Here is a 24193-nt window from a genome sequence, read left to right on the forward strand (position 1 = left end):
AAATTATGGTTTAATAGGAGGATGTGCATAATATACCAGTGCAACATTATTCTTTCAGTGTTATGACTTTATGACATTCAAAAATCACCAAGTTCAAACATTTTCTTGTCTCCAGTTTGTTGACAAAATATAATAGAAAAAAGTAATCTTTTTTTTTAATGCAAGAAAGATTTAGTTTACATTCTTGCAAGAATGGGTGCCTAGGTGAGTAGAAACATCTTTGGAATTCCAAAGGCAGCAAAAAAGTGATCTTTCAATCCAATATAACCAAGAGTCTTGGGAAAGGGGTTGCCGCTTTTCCTAGATTCTTACCTCAGTTTTGAGCTACTTATGGCAATGGAATGAATTGTATTTCCTTGTTTTGCTGACAGGCTGTGGAATATGAAGGCAAAACTTCATATTTATTTTCATTTTCTCCAGGGTAGCAGAAAAACAAAGCTGTTACTTGAACCATTACACTTTGAAATGAAAGAGAAAAAAAAAAAAAAAAAAAAAAAGAGGGTCTTGATGTCTTTATCTGGCGTAGAGGAATGTTATTCAACTGAATACTCTGAAGCACTTCCAAAACATTGTTTTTATAAAGTCCAATTCCTCCATATTTCAGAAATACTACAAATACATTTTCTCCAATAAGGCACAAGTTTTAGCCTGTAGATCAAATGAGAATCTGTCCCTCATCTCTCCAGTACTTTCTGAAGTCACATTGTAATGTTTCTGTAGATGAGCCATAAGCAACTGCTCGTGTGTTTTCCTAACTTGGTTTGGCCAGGAGTTGTGACAGTTGGCTAAGATGATCTTAGTAATCATTTGCCAGAGTGACACACAATTTAATATTCAGCAGAAACCTTGCTGAGTGAGGCTGAGGGCCAAATTGAGCCTTGGCTTTCTCCAGAAAGGGGATTACCCTAAATAACCACTAATGAAATGGCTGGTAGCACCCTGTAACTCACTGTGAAAATGCAGTTGGCTGAAATTGCCACTTTTTAGTCCCTGAGCAGTAGAAGCAATGACTAGTTATCAGTGAAAAGGCAATCTAATCTTCAACCTCCCAAGTAATGAAGATTTTTCTTGAATTCTTTATTTGGAAAACTGAGGGCTTCCCAGTGAAGAAACATACACTATATTTCAATCAACCACAATGTTTGACATTGCATCAGTAACTGATGAAAATAGAAGGCTTTGAAGTGTATTTGTATCCCAGAAATCTAGAGACTGGTTACAAGTTTATTTCTATTGATTTGGCAAACACAAATCTATGTCACATATTTAATTGGTGGCAGGTTATTTTCCAGCTGTCAAATAATCTTTTCCTATTGAATGGTCAGAAACAAAAACATTCACTCATAAAGGAATTTAATAATTTGGAATATTAACATCATAAGTATTTATTTGAAAAATATTTTCCATTTCAGGGAAATGGCAAATCTACTGTGCTAACTTCTTACTAATAATTTCAACTTATGCTCACAGTCATTTTTCTTCATCAAAGAGAATGCTACAGAAAATATTTCACAAAGTGTTTAGAAAATATATACAATATTTCTCTCTTCCCTCCCCACCCTCTCATTTACCTTCCAAAGGAAAGTTTTTTTAAAACAACAAAGACAGTATAAAGCTATTGAAAAAAAATAACACTTGAAGACACAAAAATAAATAAATATGTACATGGGAGATTATACCAACAATAGACAAAGGAAATCTTTACACTGGAAGCTATGGTGACAAGAACTGAAAGCATCTTAGATTGATGATTTGCAACTCTACTACATGGTAGTAAAAAAAGAGAAAAGAAAAGAAAAGAAAAGAAAAAAAAAGGCAGCTCTCCTTAAAGGACAATCAATGATTTTCAAAGCTTGGATGTTAAAGTATAAGCCATTATTTTCCCTAAATCAAATTATTTCCCCTCTATCACACTTTTAAAATTCCAAGGACTGAGGTTAAAATTTGACCAATATCTTCATTCTGTTTGTATTTCTTTGTTGATTTATTTTCTCCTCTTCTATAGGAATATTTTCCTGTCACTTGGTGGTGGTTATGAGAAATATAAAATAGAAGTTGGTTTAAAACTATATTTTAAGCATTGTCAAGTAAACCTACTTTTGAAGAGGAAATGTCCCAGCAATAAACTGCTAAGTGAACTTCATTATTGAATCTCTAAAGAAAGGCAGATTAGTATGGTGGATAGACTTCTTAGGTAAAGGCAGGTTGGTTCTCTGAACATTTAAGTTTAAGTTTTCAATAAACTTAATCTCATCTGAACAAGGCTTTTACTCTTGGATCCTTGAACTTTTAACTTTAGATATATTTTATATTTAGATAACTATATTAAAATATTGGTTTCCATTATAGGTCTATATATTTTATTTTATACATCTAAAAATATTCCAAGAAGAACCCATAAGCTTCACCAGAGTATAAAAGAAATCCATTACAAAAAAAAAAAAAAAACAAGTTGAGAACACCTGTTCTTGGAGGGGTTTTTTGTTTGTTTTATTTTGTTTTTCTGTTGGGTAGAATTCACTTCTCAACCTGCTTATTTTGTACTGTAATAGTGAGGTACAAAACCTGGCCACTTCTGCTGGAGTAATATTTCAAGTGTTCTTCTACATAAACAAGAAAAGGGGAATACCAGCAAAGACCCAGAATCTCATCACTTGATGACCTCATCAAAAATGACAATTCCTCCTCAGCTGAGAACTAGCAAGAGCCTTCGAGACAAGTGGCTCAGAATCCTTGGCTGTGGCACTCAAAAATGTGCTACATTTAAAAACATGTTTGGATCACTTTGGGCTGCCTTAAGGGAAAGACCTACTTTCATGCTGTTCTAAGATACAGGGCAAGCCATAGACTCAGATTGCCAGAAAGGCATTTAAAGAAACTTCTTGTCCAGGTCTCCAAAGCAGGTTGCATTTCTCACAGTTGGGGTAGCTGTCTACCTAGAAATGGATTCTTTCCATGCTGTTTCCCAGATGGCATGGAGTGAATATTAAAAGTACAGCATGTGCTAAAGTAAATTCTGGAAAAAAGCTCCATTTAACACACCCATTTCTTTAAGCAAAGTAAAAATGCACTCTTCTTATATACTATATAACTATCAAGCATTCATTCCCTGCCAGCACCCTAAAAAAACAATTAAGGCTCTCTTCAAGTGCTTGAAAATGTCACCCATATGTATGAAATCAGGAGAATGAAGCCATATTGTAATACCCCAAATATGATCTATTAGTGCCAGATTCCTTCACAAATATACTATTTCACGGTACATCCACAGAACTTATGAATAGACATCCCAACAGCAGCCACTGCAAACTCAGGGGATGTGTAACTTCTGAGTGGATAAGCAGCTACTGTGACTGTCTGTAGGAATAAATGCTTGAAAAGCTGATTAGATTCCCAGTGTGTACACTTTAAATCCTTCCATATTTGAGACTAAAGGAACATAGAGGATATATAGATAATATCCCCTCCCCCTAATATATATATATATATAAACCATGCTCTAACTTCTGGGAGGAAGAGGTATGATTGTGGATCTTCTCTCTCTATGTTGCATTTCTCAAAATGGGGGCAGCTGTGTCAACAGATGGAATCATTTTGCCCTTAGGTATCCTCAAATATAATAAAAGAAGTATCTTAATTAAACCCTTTGATACCCTTTAGGAGAAAATACTGATACTTCTTTAACTTCTGATCCTTACATTATATTGTCTAATGATTGTTTATATATTACGTATACAGAAACCATGAGACATCTCAGAAATTTATATGTGCTTGCCAAGATATAGATGTTGGTGAAATGTGAAAGGTGAAAATGTGCTCTCACTTAAGAAGTGTTAAGCAATTAGCTTTGGTATAATTAAAAATAACTAACAAATAATCTTTTGTAATCTTTGGATGAGAGAACCAAAATTATATTTTTATCTGCTTGAAATTTCACCTACAAGGCAGGCACATGATGGAAATATGGAACTACTTTTGAGGGAGGGCTTGTAGAGAACCAGTCACATATGGTGATGAAAATTCATGTTTTCTTCAAATGTAGGAGAAGAATATGTAGCAAAGGATTTTGTCCAAAACAACTCACCATCAGTGTTAAGTTCTTGATTGGTACTCATTTTTGATTGTTTCATTTTTTCTTGTCCTCTGGCTTTTAAATATTCCTCAGTTCTGATTGATATGATTCAATTATAAAAAATACATAGTGTTCCCTGTGGCTACTGAGCTAAAGTTTAGGGGATGATGGAAGACTCCAACATAGGGAAAAGGCACAGATGACTTCCATTATAAAGGTCACTATAGTATTTGTAATTAAAAACAAACAAACAAACATATCTTTCCAATGTATAGTCTTACCTAGGTAATGACACATTTACATTTGGCAGTCCTAGTTTTCTTAGCCTGTAGGTCTCTATTTAGGAGATGGAAGCTTATTTCTATTATTGAAATAAAACCCAATTAAAACTTTGTGCTGTGGCCAAAAGTGTCTGACATGATAATGTTTTTGTAGAAATTGTCAGAGTGAGCATTGCAATAACCTTTGACCTTGTCAATGACCTGATGGACTGGGATGATTGATGTTTGTTCTCCATCCAGATGGGTAAGTTTTGATGAGGACTTGTCCACAAAAACACTCTCTGTTGGAAAGGAAAAAAAATTAGGTCACAATCTGGACAACTTTTGTGCTTGAGCTGCTGAATACTATTACTAGGCATTATTGATCAAAAGCACATAGGTAGCAGAGCTTTGTAGACTAAGATCTACTTCCTTCATTCAGTGGCATTGAGCATTATCCCAAGGTTAAGCAGTGGGCTGCCAAGCATTTCTGAATCAAAATGTTTTTTTTCCCCCATGTTCAAACTGGGGACTTGTGTTAGTTTAATTTCTACAATTTTAGGATGGGGACTATATAAATGATATTTTTATAACTGACATCTTTCAGAAAATCAAGGAGGAAAGAAAATTTGGAAACTGTTTAGGAAAAGTAAAAGAATTCAAAACATAATTGTTCTTATATAAAACACTGTCACAAAATATGTCAAAAGTTATTGGAACAACTTAAGAGAAAGCCTAGTACAAATGATTGTTCCAATATATACTAAGAAATAATACTTTTATTCACTGAGATTATTGAAATTTAGGGAGATAAAGTACATTTTTGAGTTAAAAAGTTTTTCTTCTAAGAAACCTCTTTCCATGTAAACAGATATAATCCCACATTTGGATAAGGACTAGTCTATATCATTGGTATAAAGAACTCTCATGTAGGAAAACTTGGAAATAGGCTGGCACCTTCTTTGTAACTTAAAGTTTAAGAAAGTTGCCTAGAGCAATGGAAGATTATGTTAATTTTCCAGCATCACCCAGACTGTATAGGAAATGGGCAACACTGAATGAAATCTTCTTGTTTCAGAGGTTGGTTTTCTATTCACTCTGTCAAGCTGCCTCAAAGTCAACAATACTGTGAGTTACATGGTAGCTGCTCAATGACTTCTAATGAAATTTTCACATAGGAAATGATGGATTCATAGATTAGGCCAATGGAATTGTGCTACATATTGGTAAACTACCTCTTGAAAAGCACTTCCTTATTGATAATTTATTTCTCAAGCATATTCCAATATTTCCACTCTGAAGATATTTTGAAAGTATTCCAACCATTCTAATGCTTTTAGATGTATTATACTGTCCTCACATGGTCTTAACCCATTAATATGGTAGGATGAGCTCTGACTTTGGAGTTGAAACAGCTAAGTGGAACAATGGCCAGAGCACTGGGCCTGAAGTCAGGAAGATTTAAGTTCAAATGTGACCCCAGATTTTACTAGATATTCTCTGGTCAATTCACTTAAACTCTGGTTACCTCAATTTCTTTCATTTTAAAATGAGGATAATAACAGTATCTATCATGCAATGTTGTGAGGATCAAGAGATATTATTTATAAAGCACTTATAAATGATCCCCCGCACATGCACCTCTTTTTTCTTTGGAATACTTGGGTTCAAATAGCACCTTTAACATACTACCTAGGATTTTGGGCAAAAGGAAAGTCATTTAATCTCTCTGTGCTTTGATTTTCTGATCTATAAAATGGGACCAAATGAACTTTAAATCACTTCCACTTCAGATCTATTGTATTATTTTCTGATGATCATATTCCTCCAACAAACTCCAAAATGCAATCCTACTCCAAAATCAAGCAACAGAGGGGGCTCTAATAATGAACAATATCCATGATCTACATGCGGATGAGATTCCTAACATGTCAGAGCATTTATAATGCCTTCAGTTTTACTCCTTTCTGCTTTATGTAGAGAAGCACACTCTGAAATGAGAGAATGTTTTAAATTTAGGGCATCTTATATTTTCAGCTATGACCAGTGTATAACATAAGCAACCAAATGTGAAAGAAAATCATAAGAACCATATGTACTATATTCAGAAAACAATACATTCTTTCATTTCTTATCTTGTTCTGGGGTATGCATAAAATAAAATACAAATTAAAATAGGAAATGTTGCTATCTACCCACACAAAGGAAACATAAGCAAAGAACAGAAAGTCATTCAGGAAAAGAAGAATAGGCAGATTGAAGCAGCAGAATCATCATTCTCTGATGATTGTGGAAAGAAGGCTCAGTGAGTCAGGATTGCTGACCACATACAAGTTTCTAAGCAAACTAATTGAGTCTAACTTCTAATTCATCTATGCACTAGCCAATGGTTTTCTACTGGGAGAAGGGCATTTCTATAAAGAATCTTCCCCTAATGTAACTTTGTTTGATTTAAAATAAGAACACCTCCCCACACAAATTTCAGAAACTTTTAATCTTATATTTATAGTTCCTTAAAGCTCCCCATGTTCTAATGTTCTTAGTTTGATCCAAGTTTTGATTCTTCATATTTAAAATTTTAGCCATTCCACTTCTATCCACCCACCTATTTTCAAACCTATGCCCTGATTTATTGGTCTCTTTAGGCAATTTTTGTAAGGGATCAACAATTCAATATAAGCATCATTCCTGATGTTCTGGATACATCCAAATAATGAACACTATGGAATCAGAACATAAATGGAAGAATGAAAACCACTGACTAGGGGATGTAAACTTAATTGGTCCTATGTGACATTTTTAAGCAGATAAAAATTTTTAAGGAGCATCCCTGAAAGAGCTATTTCTTCATTTGCTTCTATAAATGTACCATGACACACTGTGCAATTCATAAAAGCAGGATGAAAACAAAGTTTTCTAACCCTTTCCCTTGTTGTTCAGCCTCCTAGCATTGGTTGTTTTACTTCTTTGGATATCACTGACATGGATGTGAGCACGTGGTACATTTCTTAGAAGGACAGATTTGCAGACACCCCATGCAGAAGATAGCTAGAGCATATATTTGCTTGCTGGGAACTTCAGAAATCCCAGCCTCCATCTGAGAACATTATTGTGCAAAGTGAGTTGTACTGTGCAGGACAAGCAGTTTTTTTTTTCCCCGAGGCAGCAGGAAATCTTTTGGCTAAATTCATGCAAATATTCATTCCCCCATTACCTTATTGAGATTTCATGCATTCATAAAAGGAATGAATATTTTACCTGAATGATCCACCTTTGTTGAAGGAATGCTCTTAGAAGACATTATCTATGCCATAAACATATGAATGTCTAGGTCAATTCCAGGGAATAACATCTAAGTCTACAGCAGTGGTAAAGCCCAAACATACACATTTGCATGCAAAACACACACCACACACACACACACACACACACACACACACACACACACACACACACATGTCCCCATTTCCAAAATGGCTTTGTCCCAAACTTCAATTCAGAACACATTTTTATTTAAGATTCATATTTCCTCAATTATGGATGACCTCAGGTAGATATTTAGAAGAAGGCAAAATGAATGAACTATCTTATGCTAGTATCTGAATGACTGATGACCCTTTCACTATCCCAGAAGTATTTCGGTTTTTAAATAAATTCATTGTAAGCCAAATGAATCTAAATTTTAGTGGCACTTCAGGCAATGTAACATAACCTAATGAAAAAAAAAATTCAGGCTGCTGGTAGGAGAGATTATCTTTTTCTAAAGAGGAAATAAAGGCAGAGATGTGGTGGTAGAGAGATACTATATAGGCAGGTTTGCTCTTTCTGGAAGTCTTGCTTAGTTACTTTAAACTGCCCTACTTTTCAAAGTGTCTTCTTTTCTTCCATTTCTAAATCCACAGAGGCAATAGAACCTCAAATATTTCAAAAAAGCTTTCATGACACTTTCAGCAGGGGCTCTAATAGTGGAAAGAATGACTCCCTATTCCATCAGACAAGGACAGCTTTCTAAATGGATTGCTTGTGTTTTCTATTATCAGGAACTGACTAAATGTGCACAAAACACTCCAAACAATTCCTTCCCCAAAATGTGATATAATGGCATATAAACATAGACACCTGACATCTAAATGTCAAAGATGTCAATGCTGTCATGACATATTTTTTTCCTGTTTTCTAATATTAAACCATTAAACAAATGGAAGAGCTTTTCATTACATTTTTGGAAGCCTTTTCAATCTGCAAAGTATTGCTTTTTAGCTAAATGCCTGCTAAACAAATGCCTACTTGGTCCTTTAAAGGACAATATTATTTCCCTTTAGAACATATTGCAAAAGACATTTAATGGTACATATAGGTTCCTCCCCACCATTTTTCTTCCATCTCATAGTATTCCACAGATCATAAGCCTTTTACTTAATGTTTTCATTAACATAACATTACAAACTTAATGTTAGACCCACAATCATGAAAAAATGTTCTCTGCTTATGCAGAGAAGAAATAGTCATGACAGTTGAAATGCACCATCTTTGCATTTTTCCCACACAGTTTTAAATGGAAGATACAACTGTGAAGGATTGTTCTACCCTGGGAGGTAAGAATCCTAAACTCAGAAGAAATTAGCACTGGGCATTATTCCCTCGTTATAATTGGCTAAGAGACTATTAGAATATTACTGAAACAATCCCTCTCTCAATTTTTGTATCTTTTAATTAGAGAAAACCATATGGTTAAAATTGTGTGATTGAGTTTCTTTTGTTTTCTATTGCTACAAAAGGACTAAGGTCAAAATATCCAAAATAATGCAGAAATAAATACAATGTAAAATAATAAAAATTGTGGACAATAGGACTTATTTCTCCTTCCATTTTTCATAGTCATAAAATATGGCTATTTTCTCAAAGCAAAAGAGAGATAGCATGATATCTCTCTAATGTAAAAAATTCTCAACATCAGGAGGATCTGAATTTAAATGCAATCTCTGACACTTAACTGTGTAACCCTGAATAAGTAAATAAATCATTTGGAATCTTTGTTTCTTCAACTGTAAGTAGACACAATGAAATTTCTCACAGTCTTTAAAGTACTATGAAAATATTAGCTTCTCTGATTATTATCAACAAAAATATTTCTGAGATGTTAATCAAAATGACTTACCAGGATGGCTGTTTCTTTTGAAGTAAGTAGTAGAATTGGATTTAGATTTAGATGTAAGGTATGTTGAGTTAGAGCCAATTGAGCTTGATGACAACGACTTCCCCAGATTATCTGAGCTCTTCTTGATGATATTGGTGGCTGTCTTGCTCCAGTCTGAAAAACAAAATATTTTCCTATTGTTCTGCTTCCATTACTATGGAGTGTTTATTACTTATTCACTTTTGTCATATTTGTACATATTATATTTTTATGAAAATCACAAGCATTACTCTGGGTGGACTCCTCTTTTCTGATATAATAGCAGTAAGCACTGAGAAGACAGTTCTTTATTTTTATCCAAAAGTGTGGTAATTTTTTGTATCCACATGAGTTGGATTTATTTGAAGGTGAAAATTCAATAATTTTATTATGGCCTTAATATATACCATACATAGCAGTCCAGCACTAAAATGGACCCAAATAGCATTTTTGCATGAAGCAAAAAGAGTTACTTTTATTGGTTGAAATATATAAGATATTTACTGTTAAAATTGAACATTTGGTGCCTAAAGAGCAAGAAAAGAACTTTGGTTTAATTAAAAACTGCTCAAAATATATATGTATATGGAACACATGCATATGTATATATCCATATCTATATTACCTATCTATCCATATGAAGAAAGAAAGTTTTTAGACGGGATGCAAGCATTTTTGAACAAAAAAAATTCAAAAACCTTGTAATGTTCTATAAGTTCAAGAATAAAAAAGAAAATTTATTCAATGATGCTGACCAAAAGTTAAGTGGTAACTCAAAGAAAGGGCTTTGTGTCATATAGATGTTCTTAAAGAGATCAATGAAAGGAAAACCAACAGTCTAGGGTTGGTTACTCCAATCTAGTCTATTACTCCAAAAATGTGACAGTGGGGAGACAGGGAAGAGGCAATTATAACAATTTTTTTGGTTTTGTTTGTTTGTTTGTTTTTTGGTAAAGACTTCATTTCTCAAATATAAACAAAATGGCCAAATTTATAAAAATAAGAGGCATCCCCCAATTGATGGTCAAAAGATAAGAATAGGCAGTTTTGTTTTTTTTAAAGAGATTGAAACTATTGATAGCCTAGGGAAAAAAATACTCTAATTCAATACTGATTAGAGAAATGGAAATTAAAATAACCTTGATATACTACCTCATACTTATTGATTTGGTCAATATGATGAAAGGGAAAATGACAAATGTTGGAGGGGGATGTGGAAAAATTGGAACATTAGTGCCCCGTTGGTGACTTTGTAAACTAATGCAATAATTCTGGAGAACAATTTAAAACCATCCCCCAGTACATACCTTTTGACTCAGCAATATCACTGATTAGGATCTGTGTGCCAAAGCAATCAAAGAAAAATCAAAAAAAGACCTTTGCATTTGTATCAACTCTTTTTGTGATGACAAAGAATTAGCTCCTGGGGGATCAGTTGTTGAATGGTTGAATAAGCTGTGGTATATGATCATGATGGAATACTATTGTGCTATAAGAGATGATGAGCAAGATGATTTCAGAGAAAATTGGGGAGTTTTATATGAACTGATGCAAATTGAATTAGGCAGAAGGAGAACATAGTAAAAGCAATATTTTAAGGAGAATCAACTGTGAAAAAGACTTGACTACTGTGATCAAGACAATGATCCAAGACGATTACAAAGGATCCATTATAAAAAATATTATCTACCTCCAGTCAGATGAACTCTAAATGTAGATTGGAGCATACATTTTTACTGATTTTCTATTTTTTCTTGATGTATGAATAGTTTCTTTTGTTAATAGTTAATCTGACTTACAAGACTTCAGATTATAATTGACCTTAAATGACATACCTTCTCAAGGGATGAAAAAGAGAATTTAGAACCCAAATTTTTTTTAAGTCAATTTTTTACACTTCTTTGAAAAATATTTAATGAAATAAACATAAACTTCTTTTAAAAAGAACACTTTTTTTTTTTTCCTTTTGAATATGATTCCTGGTGCCTACTTTGCCCAATAGACAATGAGTGTATTGGTGGGACAGTATAACACAGATATATGTGTAAATTGTGATGTAATTTATTATTAATGAAGTTGATTTAAGATAATTATTGTGATTTTTTTTGGCTTATTGCCAAGTTAAATGGCTATATTTAAGAGTTATAAGTATGAGCAGCTTTTTTGTGTAAATAGAAATGAATCAATTTGGACTCATAAGAGGATGTAAGAGAAAACACACTCTAATTTATTTTACCTGAATTGTCTGCTAAACGAAATCTTCCACAGCACAGATGTCTTCTCCATTGTTTCTGAACATTTTCTTTCATAGCACAGTGGAATACAAATATAAACAATCCTGAAACAACAACAAAAAATATGATTTAAATTACCTTCTGACTATAAGTTCTACAGAGGAAAACGCTGTTTTCAATCAATTTCTAAGGAACATAATGCCCAGAGCTAGGTTACAGGGATAAGATTTTTAGAACAAAATTGAACAGCATTAGGATGGAACTAGAATGTTTACAATTAACTTGATCAAGATATTCTTATTCTCTTTCCAAGTAAGCAGAGACACTATTCTGCAGGTCATGACCTGAAAAAAAAGTGGGGAGGGGGAAAGATAAGTATATTCTAGGGGTTGACAACTGGCATATTAGAAAGAGTGCTAGTCTTTGCATCACAAAGGGTTTTAGGCCTTCAATCTGCCATTCAAGTTAATGCCCTAGGACACACTACTAAATTTCCTGGATGTTAAATTTTTTCATTGATAAAACTAGAAACATTGTATATGCATGGATTATGTCCCAGGGATGCTGATACTATTATAGAATCTTAAAATGGGATCAATCTAAGAGACCAACTAATCCCATCTGTTACTAAACAAAATTTGTCTCTACGATGTATTCAACTAGTTTTCTAAATTTGTAGATCACTAGAAAAGAAGAAGTTATTTCTTTCTGAGGCAACCCATTCCATTTGCTTTCATTTCAATACAACAGGTCTCCTTTATAATTCTATGTATTTTATTTTATGCATTAATGTATCAACAGATAGTCAAAGGAGAATGTGACCAAAAAAAAATTCTGAATAACTCGATTTAGAGAGACTGGAGTTATCAAGAGGTTAATTGGTCAGGTTTCAGGTCCTAGAAGGAAGTTAGTTACTAAAACTATCAAAATTTATACCTTACTAGGGGAGCTATGTTGGAAGGAGTAGGGATGGAATACTGGACCAATTCAGTACCAATTCAGTACAAATCTAGTTATTTCGGGGGCCTCTCTGGCAATGTTCTCCCAATTCCAAATCCCTAAATGTTTACTTAAGGTCTAAAAATCTTTTAGCAAGAAAATAACCTTTTAATTTTCCAAACAGACATGAAATGCTTTGAAATGAATATTTTGATATTTTACTATACATATCTTTAAGGTGAAGTAGGATAATTGATTATTAGATCTTTCTAGATATTGAAGGAGGGGGCATTAAAGCTCTCATTGAAGACAAGGGAACTTATAGTATGCCTGTGATAGGTTGAGTGGTCATCCAGTGAGAAGAAGAGTACATAGAAAGAAGAGTCCAGGAATAGAGAACATAATTTCACAGGGTTTTCTCAGATCCAATAGAAGCCGGGCAATAAAAGAGTTATTGTCACAAAACTGAAAAGGCAAAAATTGTTGCTTTATGTGAAGATTAAACATGTACATGTACACACATATACAAACATATACACACCTCCTCAAAATGCACAAACATCTCTACAAAGATCTTTACAAAGAAGCTTTATATCAATTCCAACTTATTAATAAAGGCATAACTGCAGATTAACTTAAGCAAATAGTTTCTTTTGTGTGGGGCATTCCATAGGATCACAGATGTTATGGCTAAAAGTGATCTTAAGAGATCATCAAATCCAGACTCCTTATTTTTCATAGAAAAGAAAACTGAGTTAAATAGAGATGAAGTCACTTGCTCAGGATCACACAGGTAATAAATGTTTGAGGAGGGATTTGAACACAGATTTTCCTGATTCAAAGTTTCTAGCCTATTGCCTGATGCATTATTCCATATTATCTCTTAAAGATCTGAGACTTGAAGATCTGAGTTTGAAAGATATACAAAAGACTACCTAGTTCAAGCTTCTCACTGTATAGATAAGCTATTTAAATAACTTGTCCAGAGTCATACATGCAAAAAAATGTCAGAGGGAGGGATTTTGAACTCAGGTTTTCTAACTCCAGAGCCACTATATTATATTGCTTCTTAATTCAGATTAATGGGGAGGTAAATAGCTTATTTTATATAATTGTGATGCGTATTAACTATAAATGTCCAAAAAAGTTAATTATCACTGGACTCTTGTACTGATTCCTTTTGTTTTAGTCATCCATGTTCAAAGGTTAAAAAGTTGACATTATATAATGTCTTCTGTATATTAGGATAAAACTATGCTCTGGAAATACTTTGTTTTAGTTGTGTTGTGTAGCTTAACTGTGAAATATCTAGCCTTGCTACTGTTAGGTAGAGACAGGAAGGCAGTCAAAGAAGGTAAAATAAAATTTGCTCCTCTACTTTTTGATTCTGTATTGATGTTCTGAATTAAAATTTTGTATCAAAAGATTATTCCTTTGCTAATGTTTTTAGGAGAAATATTTTCCTGGGATTATCCTAACTTCCATCAGAGCTTTAAAAGATACTAATGTCTGAATGGGACTCTAAATCAGGGAGAACTCTTTCTTACATTATATGTGAGGCTTTGATAAAGTTTCCTTATTAAGGAATGTCATTAACAATACCTGCAATGGCCTATCTCTTAGTGATTTTAGGAGGATAAAATGAATTTACTAGGCAGGAAAAAGCTTTCAACCTTAGGAATGGACACATTAAAAACATTCAAATTATTAGTACATTTGTGTGGATTTTTTCAGCAATGAGTCTGGTTCTATTTGAAATCAGAATATGCTTCACAGAACAAGTTATTCTACTGAAAATCTGGAATGACTAACCTTTTAAAAGCGAATTTAAGTTAATTTGGAGATAATTAGTATACCAAGATTCATTTGGGACCAAAACCTCTCCTTTACTGGAGTTTTGCCATGGGAAATGTGGTAGGTAAGCACATCTGGAATTAGGCACATATGGAAATATGGAAAGGAATCTTAAACCCCTCAGGAAGAAGTAGCAACAGATGCATCCAAAGAGCCAAGAAGAGTTGAGAGCCTAACACATGGGGATAGAGATCCAAGGCCCATTAAACTCTTCCCTCCACTTCTTCTGCTTGACTATTGTATCAGATGCAGTTACAGAACTCAATGCTCCCTCCATTCTCTATCTTTAGTTCAGAACTACAGCCTTGGGTGCCTGAAGGGCACCATTGCAGAACAACAGAAACAGCAAGTTCCACATTCAAGTAGCTGATCTCTATAATCGAACTTCATGGCAATTCCTACTTGTTAATTAAAGTATAATTTTAGAGACCTCAATTTAACAAAGGGAGTGAAGCTTCCCTATTATTTTATTACATTTTTTCTCCATTTTTTTTTAACCTTTGGCATCATTTTACTCCCTTTTCCCCACTGGACCCTTTTCTTCTCAGCTATGTCTTTTATTTCATGCATGTTTTGCTCAGTATAAGATAAACTCTCATTGCAAAAGGAAAATAGTTCTTAATAAGTGCTTATTATAATAGTTAATACATTTAGGAAATAATTTGAAGTTTGTAAAGCATCTTCCCTATATACTATCTCATGTAATTTCACAACAAATTTATAAGGTATGTAGTTGTGATTCTTATTTTCATTTTATATATGGAACTAAGAATCAAAGAACATAATCATACAGTTAGTGTTAGGAGCTGGATTTGAAATCAAAATCTTGAAATTCTAAACCCTATTCCTTTTCCACTCCACTGCCTTTCACTGTCATTTGTGTTCTCTGTTCTTTGTATTTCCATAGTCATTGTCTTGCTCTACCTTCCCATCTTGCTTATGTTTCCTAACTATTTTCATGTCAAAATTTTCTCATCTTTGAGAATAATGACCCTTAGGAAATAATTCCACTTTACTTCATGAGAGTTCCATCTCTCCCTGTTATTGTAAAAAAAAAAAAAAAAAAAAAAAAAAAGGATACTACAGTCACTGGAAGTCATTATCTCTGAATATTATAATACCAAGGAGACATCCCCATATGTTAATTTTTTAAATCTAATCATAGGCTGTCTGACCTAAGATTAAGAAATACAGAGAGAGGAAGAGGGGAAGGATTAGATCATAAACAGATTTTGAGAGGGTCAGTGATAGGGAAAATATGCAATAGGTACAAATTTTAAATTTACCAACATAATAAAGCACTAAGGGAGAAGGCATTTAGCAACAGTAAGGCAATACTTAAATTAATCAGATTATAAAGGAATACTATGGATACATAGCTTTCAAAGATTGGGATAGAACAGAAGATTTAGGAATCAACATAACAGGTATCTTCAAGTGTCTTAATGGCTATTATATATGAGAAGGATTAGTTTTGTTCTGTTTGTCCCCAAATGGTAGAACTCAAGACTAATGGATAGAAAATACAAAGAAGCAAATTCAGGCTTCGTATTTAAAAAAAAAAAAAAAAGACTTCAACAATCTGAAATACCCTAAAGTGGAATTGGAATTCAGAGGCAGTGATACTAAACAGATGCCCTCCTTGGTAATTTTCAAGAAAACACTGGAGGGCCACTTGCTGTCAAAGTTGCAGATGAGATTACTGTTAGGAATATGGTTAGACTAACTGGCTTCTACTTCTGAGACTGTAATTCTGCTGTCCAGAATACAGAAAGAGAATCCAAGATTGTCTTAAACTAAGAAGAGAACCATACAGAAAGCCATAACTAGTATGGGAATTAATTTCTCTTATGTCAATAATAAAATACTTTTGGCCTTTCCTTTCCCTCCCCTAAACTCTGGACAGAACTAAAATGTTTTAAAATCCCCACTAGTTCTAAGATCCTAATGGAAATAAGACTCTCTGTCATTTGACTAAGTCTTTTTCACTCCCACTGCATGTTTGTATTTGATTTTGGTCTATTTTTAAAAGTCCTTTACTCATTTATGAAAAGCTAACAAAAGATATTTACTTTAATAACCCAACCTGAAATGCTGGTTCATATGAGGAAAAACTGAGGGTTGTATTGGAAAGAGCTCTGAACTCTAAATCGGAATAGGATTAGAATTTTGGGATAAACAATTATTGCTTGATGGACTTTGGGAAAGTCCCTAAACTCTTTTACGTCTTAATTTTGATATATAGTGTTCTTGTGAACTAGATGAACTAAAAAATGGTATGTAAATGGTATTTCCCCCTGCCAATAATAATAAGTCAGTCTTCTAATCTGAAAAATAGGGATAAGAAAATTTATATGGACTATTTCAAAGGGCCTTGAAAATTATAAAGCTCTACATAATTATAGATATTCTCATTTATTTCTCATTTGTTACTATTATCATTATAGAATTAACATTCAAATCATCTTAATTTGGTGCAGGCAATAATTATTTGGCTTGTCTGGACAGATTTTTTGTAAAGTAGCCAAAGATCTTTATCTTGGTTAATTAAAAAAATACCATTAATGACATTCTCTAAAGAAGAACATAAATGTTTAATAGCCTCAAATTCAGGGCATACAATATTTTCTACTTTTAATTTCACTGAAAATTAAAATCAGAATGGTGCAATAGAAGGAAAGCCAGATTTATTGTCTTATAATTTCCAAGGAACAGATGAAGGTTAAAAAATGGACCTTGAATTAACATTCTAACTTGCTGCTTGGTGGGTATATTAACTATTTCAAGTGGACAAAAGAAAGAATTTTGATAAATGGTCTATGTGATAGCTGCACCATTTCTTTCACTACATGAGTGATAGGATATTTCAGAAAAAGATGTATATCAGAGCTGGTTAAAAGAAATGGAACATATTCAAAAAAATAAGGAAATACTACCAGAAGAGTACAATAGATGGAAATGAGTAGTTATAAGAGAAGCTATTCACTTAATACACTGACTGAATTGTGGACCCAATAATTCTCACCTAATGATCAATTTTATCATTCTTTGCATTTAGACAGGTTAATGCCTAAAAGGTGGTCAATTGCTTGCACTTGATAATGGAACCTTTGAGAATACTTGTCTATATCAAGCAGTTAGGTGATATAGTGTATAGAATCTTGCCACTGATACTCTGTGACCCACCTGTGTGAATCATTTGCCTTAGTTTCAGTTTTCTCATTTGTAATATGGGGATAATAATAGCACCCCCACATCACAGTGTGGTGAAGATCAAATGAGACATGTAATGTTTTCTGCAAAACTTCAAGAGCTATATTTTCAAAATAAATATTGAGCAGGACTTTTGGAAATCTGGGATAGTGTAGACAAAATAGCTGGGTAAATGACAAGGTTTTTATAAAACTGAATTGATGTATTCTATTATAAGGGTTCAGAAAAAGGATAATTATGAGGCTCTTAAATGGTCATCAAGTTCCTTGTGAAATTTCTTGCAGGATACCAATATACTCTTTGGTATATTGGTATTTCTCCAGAGCCAAAGGATGAATAATTTATTTCCCAGAAGTTCACAGGATCTGAGCCAAAAAGATTTAGTCACAGGTGTTAGGGATGGAAAACTCCTGGTTCATCTTCACCTTTATGCCAACTCAAGATTCAGAGTGAAAATGATCAAATCATTGGAAAAGCTTGGTTTTTTGAAAACTCATACACTATTTGTTCAAGTTTTCCCTTAGTTTTGAATTTTATTCTGTTACATTAATTAATTGGGGAACAAACTTATAACATCTCCTTAAATTAACCTTACTTTGAAACTTTTAGAAGATTAAATCCCTCTTTGTTAATCATTTATTAAATTTATGTTTATTGACTATTTTAATGTGAACAGATTTTAATGGAGAATTTGAATATATAAATCTTGAACAGAATTTCTCTCTCTCTCTCTCTCTCTCTCACACACACACACACACACACACACACACGCACACACACACACACACATACACACACACACACACATCACTAAAGTCCTAACTGTGTCACAATGAAATTACCAAAGGTTCTTAAAGGTTATATATGTCAGTGGAGTATAAGTTTGGTAAATCAATAATAAGCTGGAAAAAGGTTCGTGTGCCCTGTGGTGGACCACATGTGTACTGTCTGAGGACCAGACAGTTAATTTGAAGAAGCTCACCAACAGACTGGCCACAGGATGATGACTAATACATCATTCAGTAAGTCTGTGAGTAACCATAATCTGTGTAAGTGGAAGAAGGGTTTAAATTCAGCAAATGAAAAGCACTTGAAATGTTGAATTATTATGGTCCTTGGTACTAAAATATGTTAATGAAGAGTGACCAATGTGTATAAAAATTGGTAGGAAGGATCCTAGTGTAGTGAAAAGAGAAGTTAATTTGGAGTCTGAAGACCTAAGCACAAAACCTAGTTCTGTCATTTATTTCTAAGGTGATCTTGGCCAAGTGATTTTAATTAGATTCCTAATCTATGACATGTTTTTAAGGTCCCTTTAGACTATAGGATACTGCCTCTAGAACAGCCCAGTAAGGACATTTACTTTGTAATCTTGGACTCCTTAATTAATTTCCTGGATTCTCAGTTTCCTCATCTTTAAAATGAGGAAGTTGGATTAGATGTCCTCTATGGTCTCTTCCTGCTCTCAATTTATGCTCTTTCCAGCTTTGAGTCCTATAGACTAATCTATGTATAAAATTGCATGTCATATGAAAATATAAGCATGGTCTTTTAGATTTGTGAATATAGCAGCTAAGCAAAAAATCTGTTTCTGTTCATTATTGTGATTTGAAATATGGCTATTTTTAAAAGGGATTTGATGAGAATGAGATCATAAAAAGCCTCTGGTGAGGGAAAAGGCAGAATACCATCAAAATGCTACTATACTACTATCAAAAAAGCAGTTTCCTAAGTTGTGAAGTGCTCTGTGTGTGTTTGGTAGCCATTAGTGAAACCTGAAAAATTTCACTAGGATGCTTGGAGAAGAGTGTTAAGACTTTTCACAGGATGATAGAACTCAATTTTACTGATGGCATCATGTATTTAGATTAAAATTTTTTTTAAAAAAGAGTAGGCAACAACTTTATATCTATGGCTCAATCCTAGATATAAAGTTGTCGTCTATTCTTTTTCATTTACTGAACACCTAAGCTTATGCTTGCTGTACTTTTGTATTCAACAGTAAATTTTGCGATTCTAATAGCATTAGAAATCATTATGTAGTAGACAGTCAGAGTAAACTTGGCCAACATCCTCCTAGCAACAGAGAATAGTGAAATGACTTTTATTTCTTTAGAATGAATTATTCTTTTTTCCTGATATATGGTCTAATGTGCTACAGCAATATTAATTATATAATGTATATATAATTCAGTAATTTCTTCACAACTTTTCTAAATTGTGCATTCTCTTTTAAAAGCAATTTGTATACATCACTGGATTCTTAATTTATATTCTTCACTAAAGGGAAATGGCCTGATCCTTTTCTAGAGTATAACAGACAAAGACAAATGAATGTATATAAATCAGTATGGCATTTCATAATGTTATACGGAAAGCTAATTTGTCAGCCTTTAAGGAGAAAAATGTTTAAATGACAAATGTATAAGTTTTCTTACATGGAAATTATAAAGAAAGAAGAGCATGGATTACCAGGGGAAGCTAGAAAATTATAAAGTTAGATTTAATCCCACTTTAGTTAATGCTTTTTGTTTGCTTCCAGATGAGAAGTCTGTATTAGATCTAAAATTGTATAACTCTGGTACTTTCTTACTTTCCCCTTTTAACTAATCATATAATATGTATTTCCAAAAATTCACATAGTTTTACAAGGTTACAATGTAAATACGAATTGCTATTTTTCTAGAATCTAAGTCACCAGAAAACACAGACTACTTGATTTGAGTTAAATTATTGACTTAAAAAAAAAAGATACCAAAAAGCTAATTACACAAAAAAGCAATTACCAAGATATTATACTGGACTCAGTACAGATAAAGCCCAGCCTCTTATACCTTCTGTATTTATAGTTTTAGATATTTACAATGATATTTTCTATTTTTAAAATCATTCTGGATAAATAAGTTTATTATCCTTACCTAAAATAATAAACAATTTAAAATACATTGTATGGTTATTAAGAGTACAAATATATAACAATGTAGAGATACATATATTCTGAATCCTCTATTCTGTTTTTTTTTTAATCTGACCTTTAAATATGCTCCTTTAAGAAAAGTATCTTTTTTTTTTAAACAAACAAAATCCTCTCCTAGAATATAGATCTTTAGTGCCTACTTAAAGAAGGTTTCAGTTAAGCAAGACATATAAGAACCTCTAGCACAGAACCTTCCCTTTATAGTATAGGAAACTGAGACCCAGAAAATTAACTGATTTGCCTAAGATCTAATTAACCAACTAATTGACTAATTAATGTTGAAGCTAAACTACACTATCTTTCCATGAAATCAAGTACACTATTTGATAGAAATATGTTCTGCATTAGTGACCTCTAAAATGAACTTTCTTTTCCAGGATATTTTTAAGAAAGTACTAACAGATATGCATAAATCTGTTCTGAATTTGCACAATTTAAAGTTAGTCTTAAAATGCAGAGATTTATGAAGAACAGAAACTTGATGAGGTTTACAGCATTTTCCCCTACTGACAGGAGAATCAAGCTGGGAAAAAGAAAACATCCCAATTCTCATTAATGGAAACAGACCTGAACAGACTGCTGTAGCCATTGAAATGGTCTGAAACTGCCAGGAAATTCTAATAGCAAAAACAAGTTTGAAGGAACTAGATCAATGTGCCTTTCATAGGTTAGCTATGGAATCTCAATATGCAAAGCTACAGCATTTATAAAATAAGCAGACATTTTCCTAAGTATTAATTTAGGTATTTCTGTAGTGAGAGATGCAGAAGAGATTAAACAAAGAAATATCTAATTTTTATAGAAAAAGATCATGAGAATATTTTTATATAATCCTAATATATAGTGTCTCTCCTTTGAGAATTATTGGTCTAATGAATTAATATAATGAGTCTGTTTCTTTTCTCCTGGCATGGCAAAACTGAGTAGACTATAAGCAGCAAAAACTAGTTATAATGCATTTGCTTTGGGAGAAAAAGAGTCAGGCAAATTCAATGTCAAATTCTGGAATATTCCCAAAGTCACGCTAGAGCACAAACCATTCCCAACTCAGTAGAACTATTTTTACCTCATTCAACCTTTTCCTTTAATTTCTCTTCATAAGATGATAAAATGGATAAATGTGGCTCACTGGCAGTTCATGTTGAACAGATTTTGAGGTGTTTTTTTTTTTTAAATGCCTGAAAAAGCAACTTGAATCAAAATGTGATATGCATGGAAGAAAGGGGGGAAAATCCAACTTGACCCCAAACTTTATCAATAGAAACCTTACATCCTAAGCAAGAGAGATAATTGTACTATGTACTGAACAGATTTCAATGGAGAATTATGATCAATTTTGGATATAGTATATAAGTAGATCCTTGAAAAATATTAATAATGAGAAAAGATGTTCTGGATTTATTAAAGACCGAGATAATATACTTTTCAAATTTACAAATGGAACAAGGCAAAGATTTCAAAGGGGCAGCTAGGTGGAACAGTGGATAGAGTGACAGACTTGGAGTCAGAAAGACTCATCTTGCAAAATCTGGCCTTAGGCACTTATTACCTTGTGTGATTCTGGGCAAGTCACTTAACCCTGTTTGCCTCAGTCCCTTATCTATAAAATGAATTGAAAGAGGAAATGGCAAATAACAGCAGTATCACTGCTATGAAAACCACAAATAAGGTTACTGAAGAATCGGACAGGACTGAAACTCCTTGTAAGCAGCGGGATCCTGAGAGAGCTTGACATACTAGAACATTAGGAGTAAATCAATGAGATTTCATTTCATAAGCAAAAATGTAAAGTTTTACATGTTAATTTTAAAAGATGATTATTTCAAGTACAAGATGGAGAACCTTGTGGTTCAACAAAATATTTTTTCTGAAAATGTTCTGAGGATTTTGGTGGACAGCAAGCTCAGTATAAGTCACCAGAGTTTTGCAGAAACTTGTAAAGCTACTACAAACATGATTTGCATTTATAAAAAGGCATGAATGATCAGACTAAAGTGTTAGTAGTACATCCTACTCAGAGCCCACATGAAATATTGTGTTCAGTTCTTGGCACCCTACTTTAGGAAAGACATTATTAAGATAGAGATTACCTGGAGTAGAGTGGCCAGGATGGTAAAGAGCTTCAGGTTCAAGGTGCAGTTGAAAGCCCTACTGATGTTTACTTTAGTTAGACATCCAAGTACAGATGTCTATCTCAGCTATCTAAAGGGTTATAATATACATATGAAAGGATTTAAATTCCTGTTTAGCCTCAAAGTGAAGGACTAAGAACAATGTGTGGAAGTTCTAAAATGGTAAATTTAGTCTTAACACTTGAAAAACTTCTTAACAATTCTAGTTGAATGAACTTGAATGGACTATTTTGAACATTAGAATTTTCTTTTATATTAACAATTATCTAGCAAGATCTCTATGACCATTTGTAATACATACTGTTGAACAATGGTAGTTGTCACACCTTTTAGTCTCAAGACTCCTTTACACTCTTAAAAATTATTGAAGATGCCTAAAGAACTTTTGTTAATATAGGTTTTATCTTCTGACATTTATCATACTAAAACTTAAAACATCTTAGTAGTGTTATGAAAATAATTTTAACTTCACAGACTCCCTTGGGTACTTCCAGTGGTACCTGAATCACTCTTTGAGAACTGCTGCTACAGAGTAATTATTTTTCCAATGTGGAGTATACTAGATGGATTTTTGAAATCTCTTTTAAATCTGAAATTCTGTGGTCTGAGCTGTAAGGCCAGCCATTATGAAAAATAGGAGAGGTTTTTCTCCTTTATAAATTAAAAAGGTTTAGCAAATTCATCAAGCTGGGAAAATAAATTTTTGGTCCTCAGATACTTTATGATAGGTTGATTCTATAATGGACAATGATTCTTACATTTTTTTTCCCCTTAGTTCCCTTTGACAGTCTTGGGAGGCATATGAATCCCTTCCATAGAAGAAAATATAAATGATCTAAATAATTATGGATTAGAAAAATGCAAATTAAAATAACCTTGAGATAACATTTTACAACTACTAGGTTGGCTAAAGATATAGAGAAAAACAAAAAGTGTTAAAGGTGATAAGAAAAAATTGGGACACTAATTCATTGTTTGTGGAATTGTAAACTGATCTAAATGTTTTAGAGGATAATCTGGCATTAAGCCCAAAGGGATATTAAACTGCTTATAGTCTTTAACCCAACAATATCACTATTAGGCCTATTTCCAAAGATAAGTAGAGGAAAAAAAAGAACCTATATGTTTCAAAATGTTTATAGTAGCTTTCTTTGTGGTGGCAAAGAACTGGAAATTGTAGGGACATCCTTCAATTGGGGAATGGCTGAACAAATTGTATTGGAATATTACTATGCTACAAAAAATAACCTCAAGGATTTTAGAAAAACATGAAAAGACTTGCATGAAATAAGAGCAAAAACAAAAATAAGAGCAAAACCAAGAGAATATTGTACAC

At 33.1% G+C, this 24193-nt stretch overlaps 1 protein-coding gene across 3 annotated transcripts in view; it reads right to left on the reverse strand.

Moving 5' to 3' along the window:
- Positions 1-1369: 1369 nt before the first annotated feature.
- ADGRG6 (adhesion G protein-coupled receptor G6) overlaps positions 1370-24193 on the reverse strand; it is a 172734-nt gene continuing 149910 nt past the window's right edge. For 2 of the 3 annotated variants that reach the window (XM_074309671.1, XM_074309670.1), the window contains 3 exons: positions 11745-11846; positions 9491-9643; positions 1370-4634 (listed from right to left, as the gene is read on the reverse strand). In XM_074309671.1, coding sequence (XP_074165772.1) covers positions 4456-4634; positions 9491-9643; positions 11745-11846 — 434 coding nt within the window. In that variant the 3' untranslated portion in view covers positions 1370-4455. Of the gene's footprint in view, positions 4635-7590; positions 7637-9490; positions 9644-11744; positions 11847-24193 lie in introns of all 3 variants that reach the window. The other variant, XM_074309672.1, reaches the window with a different exon arrangement.

Source organism: Sminthopsis crassicaudata, chromosome 4, assembly GCF_048593235.1.
Source record: "Sminthopsis crassicaudata isolate SCR6 chromosome 4, ASM4859323v1, whole genome shotgun sequence".
Lineage (NCBI taxonomy): Eukaryota > Metazoa > Chordata > Mammalia > Dasyuromorphia > Dasyuridae > Sminthopsis > Sminthopsis crassicaudata.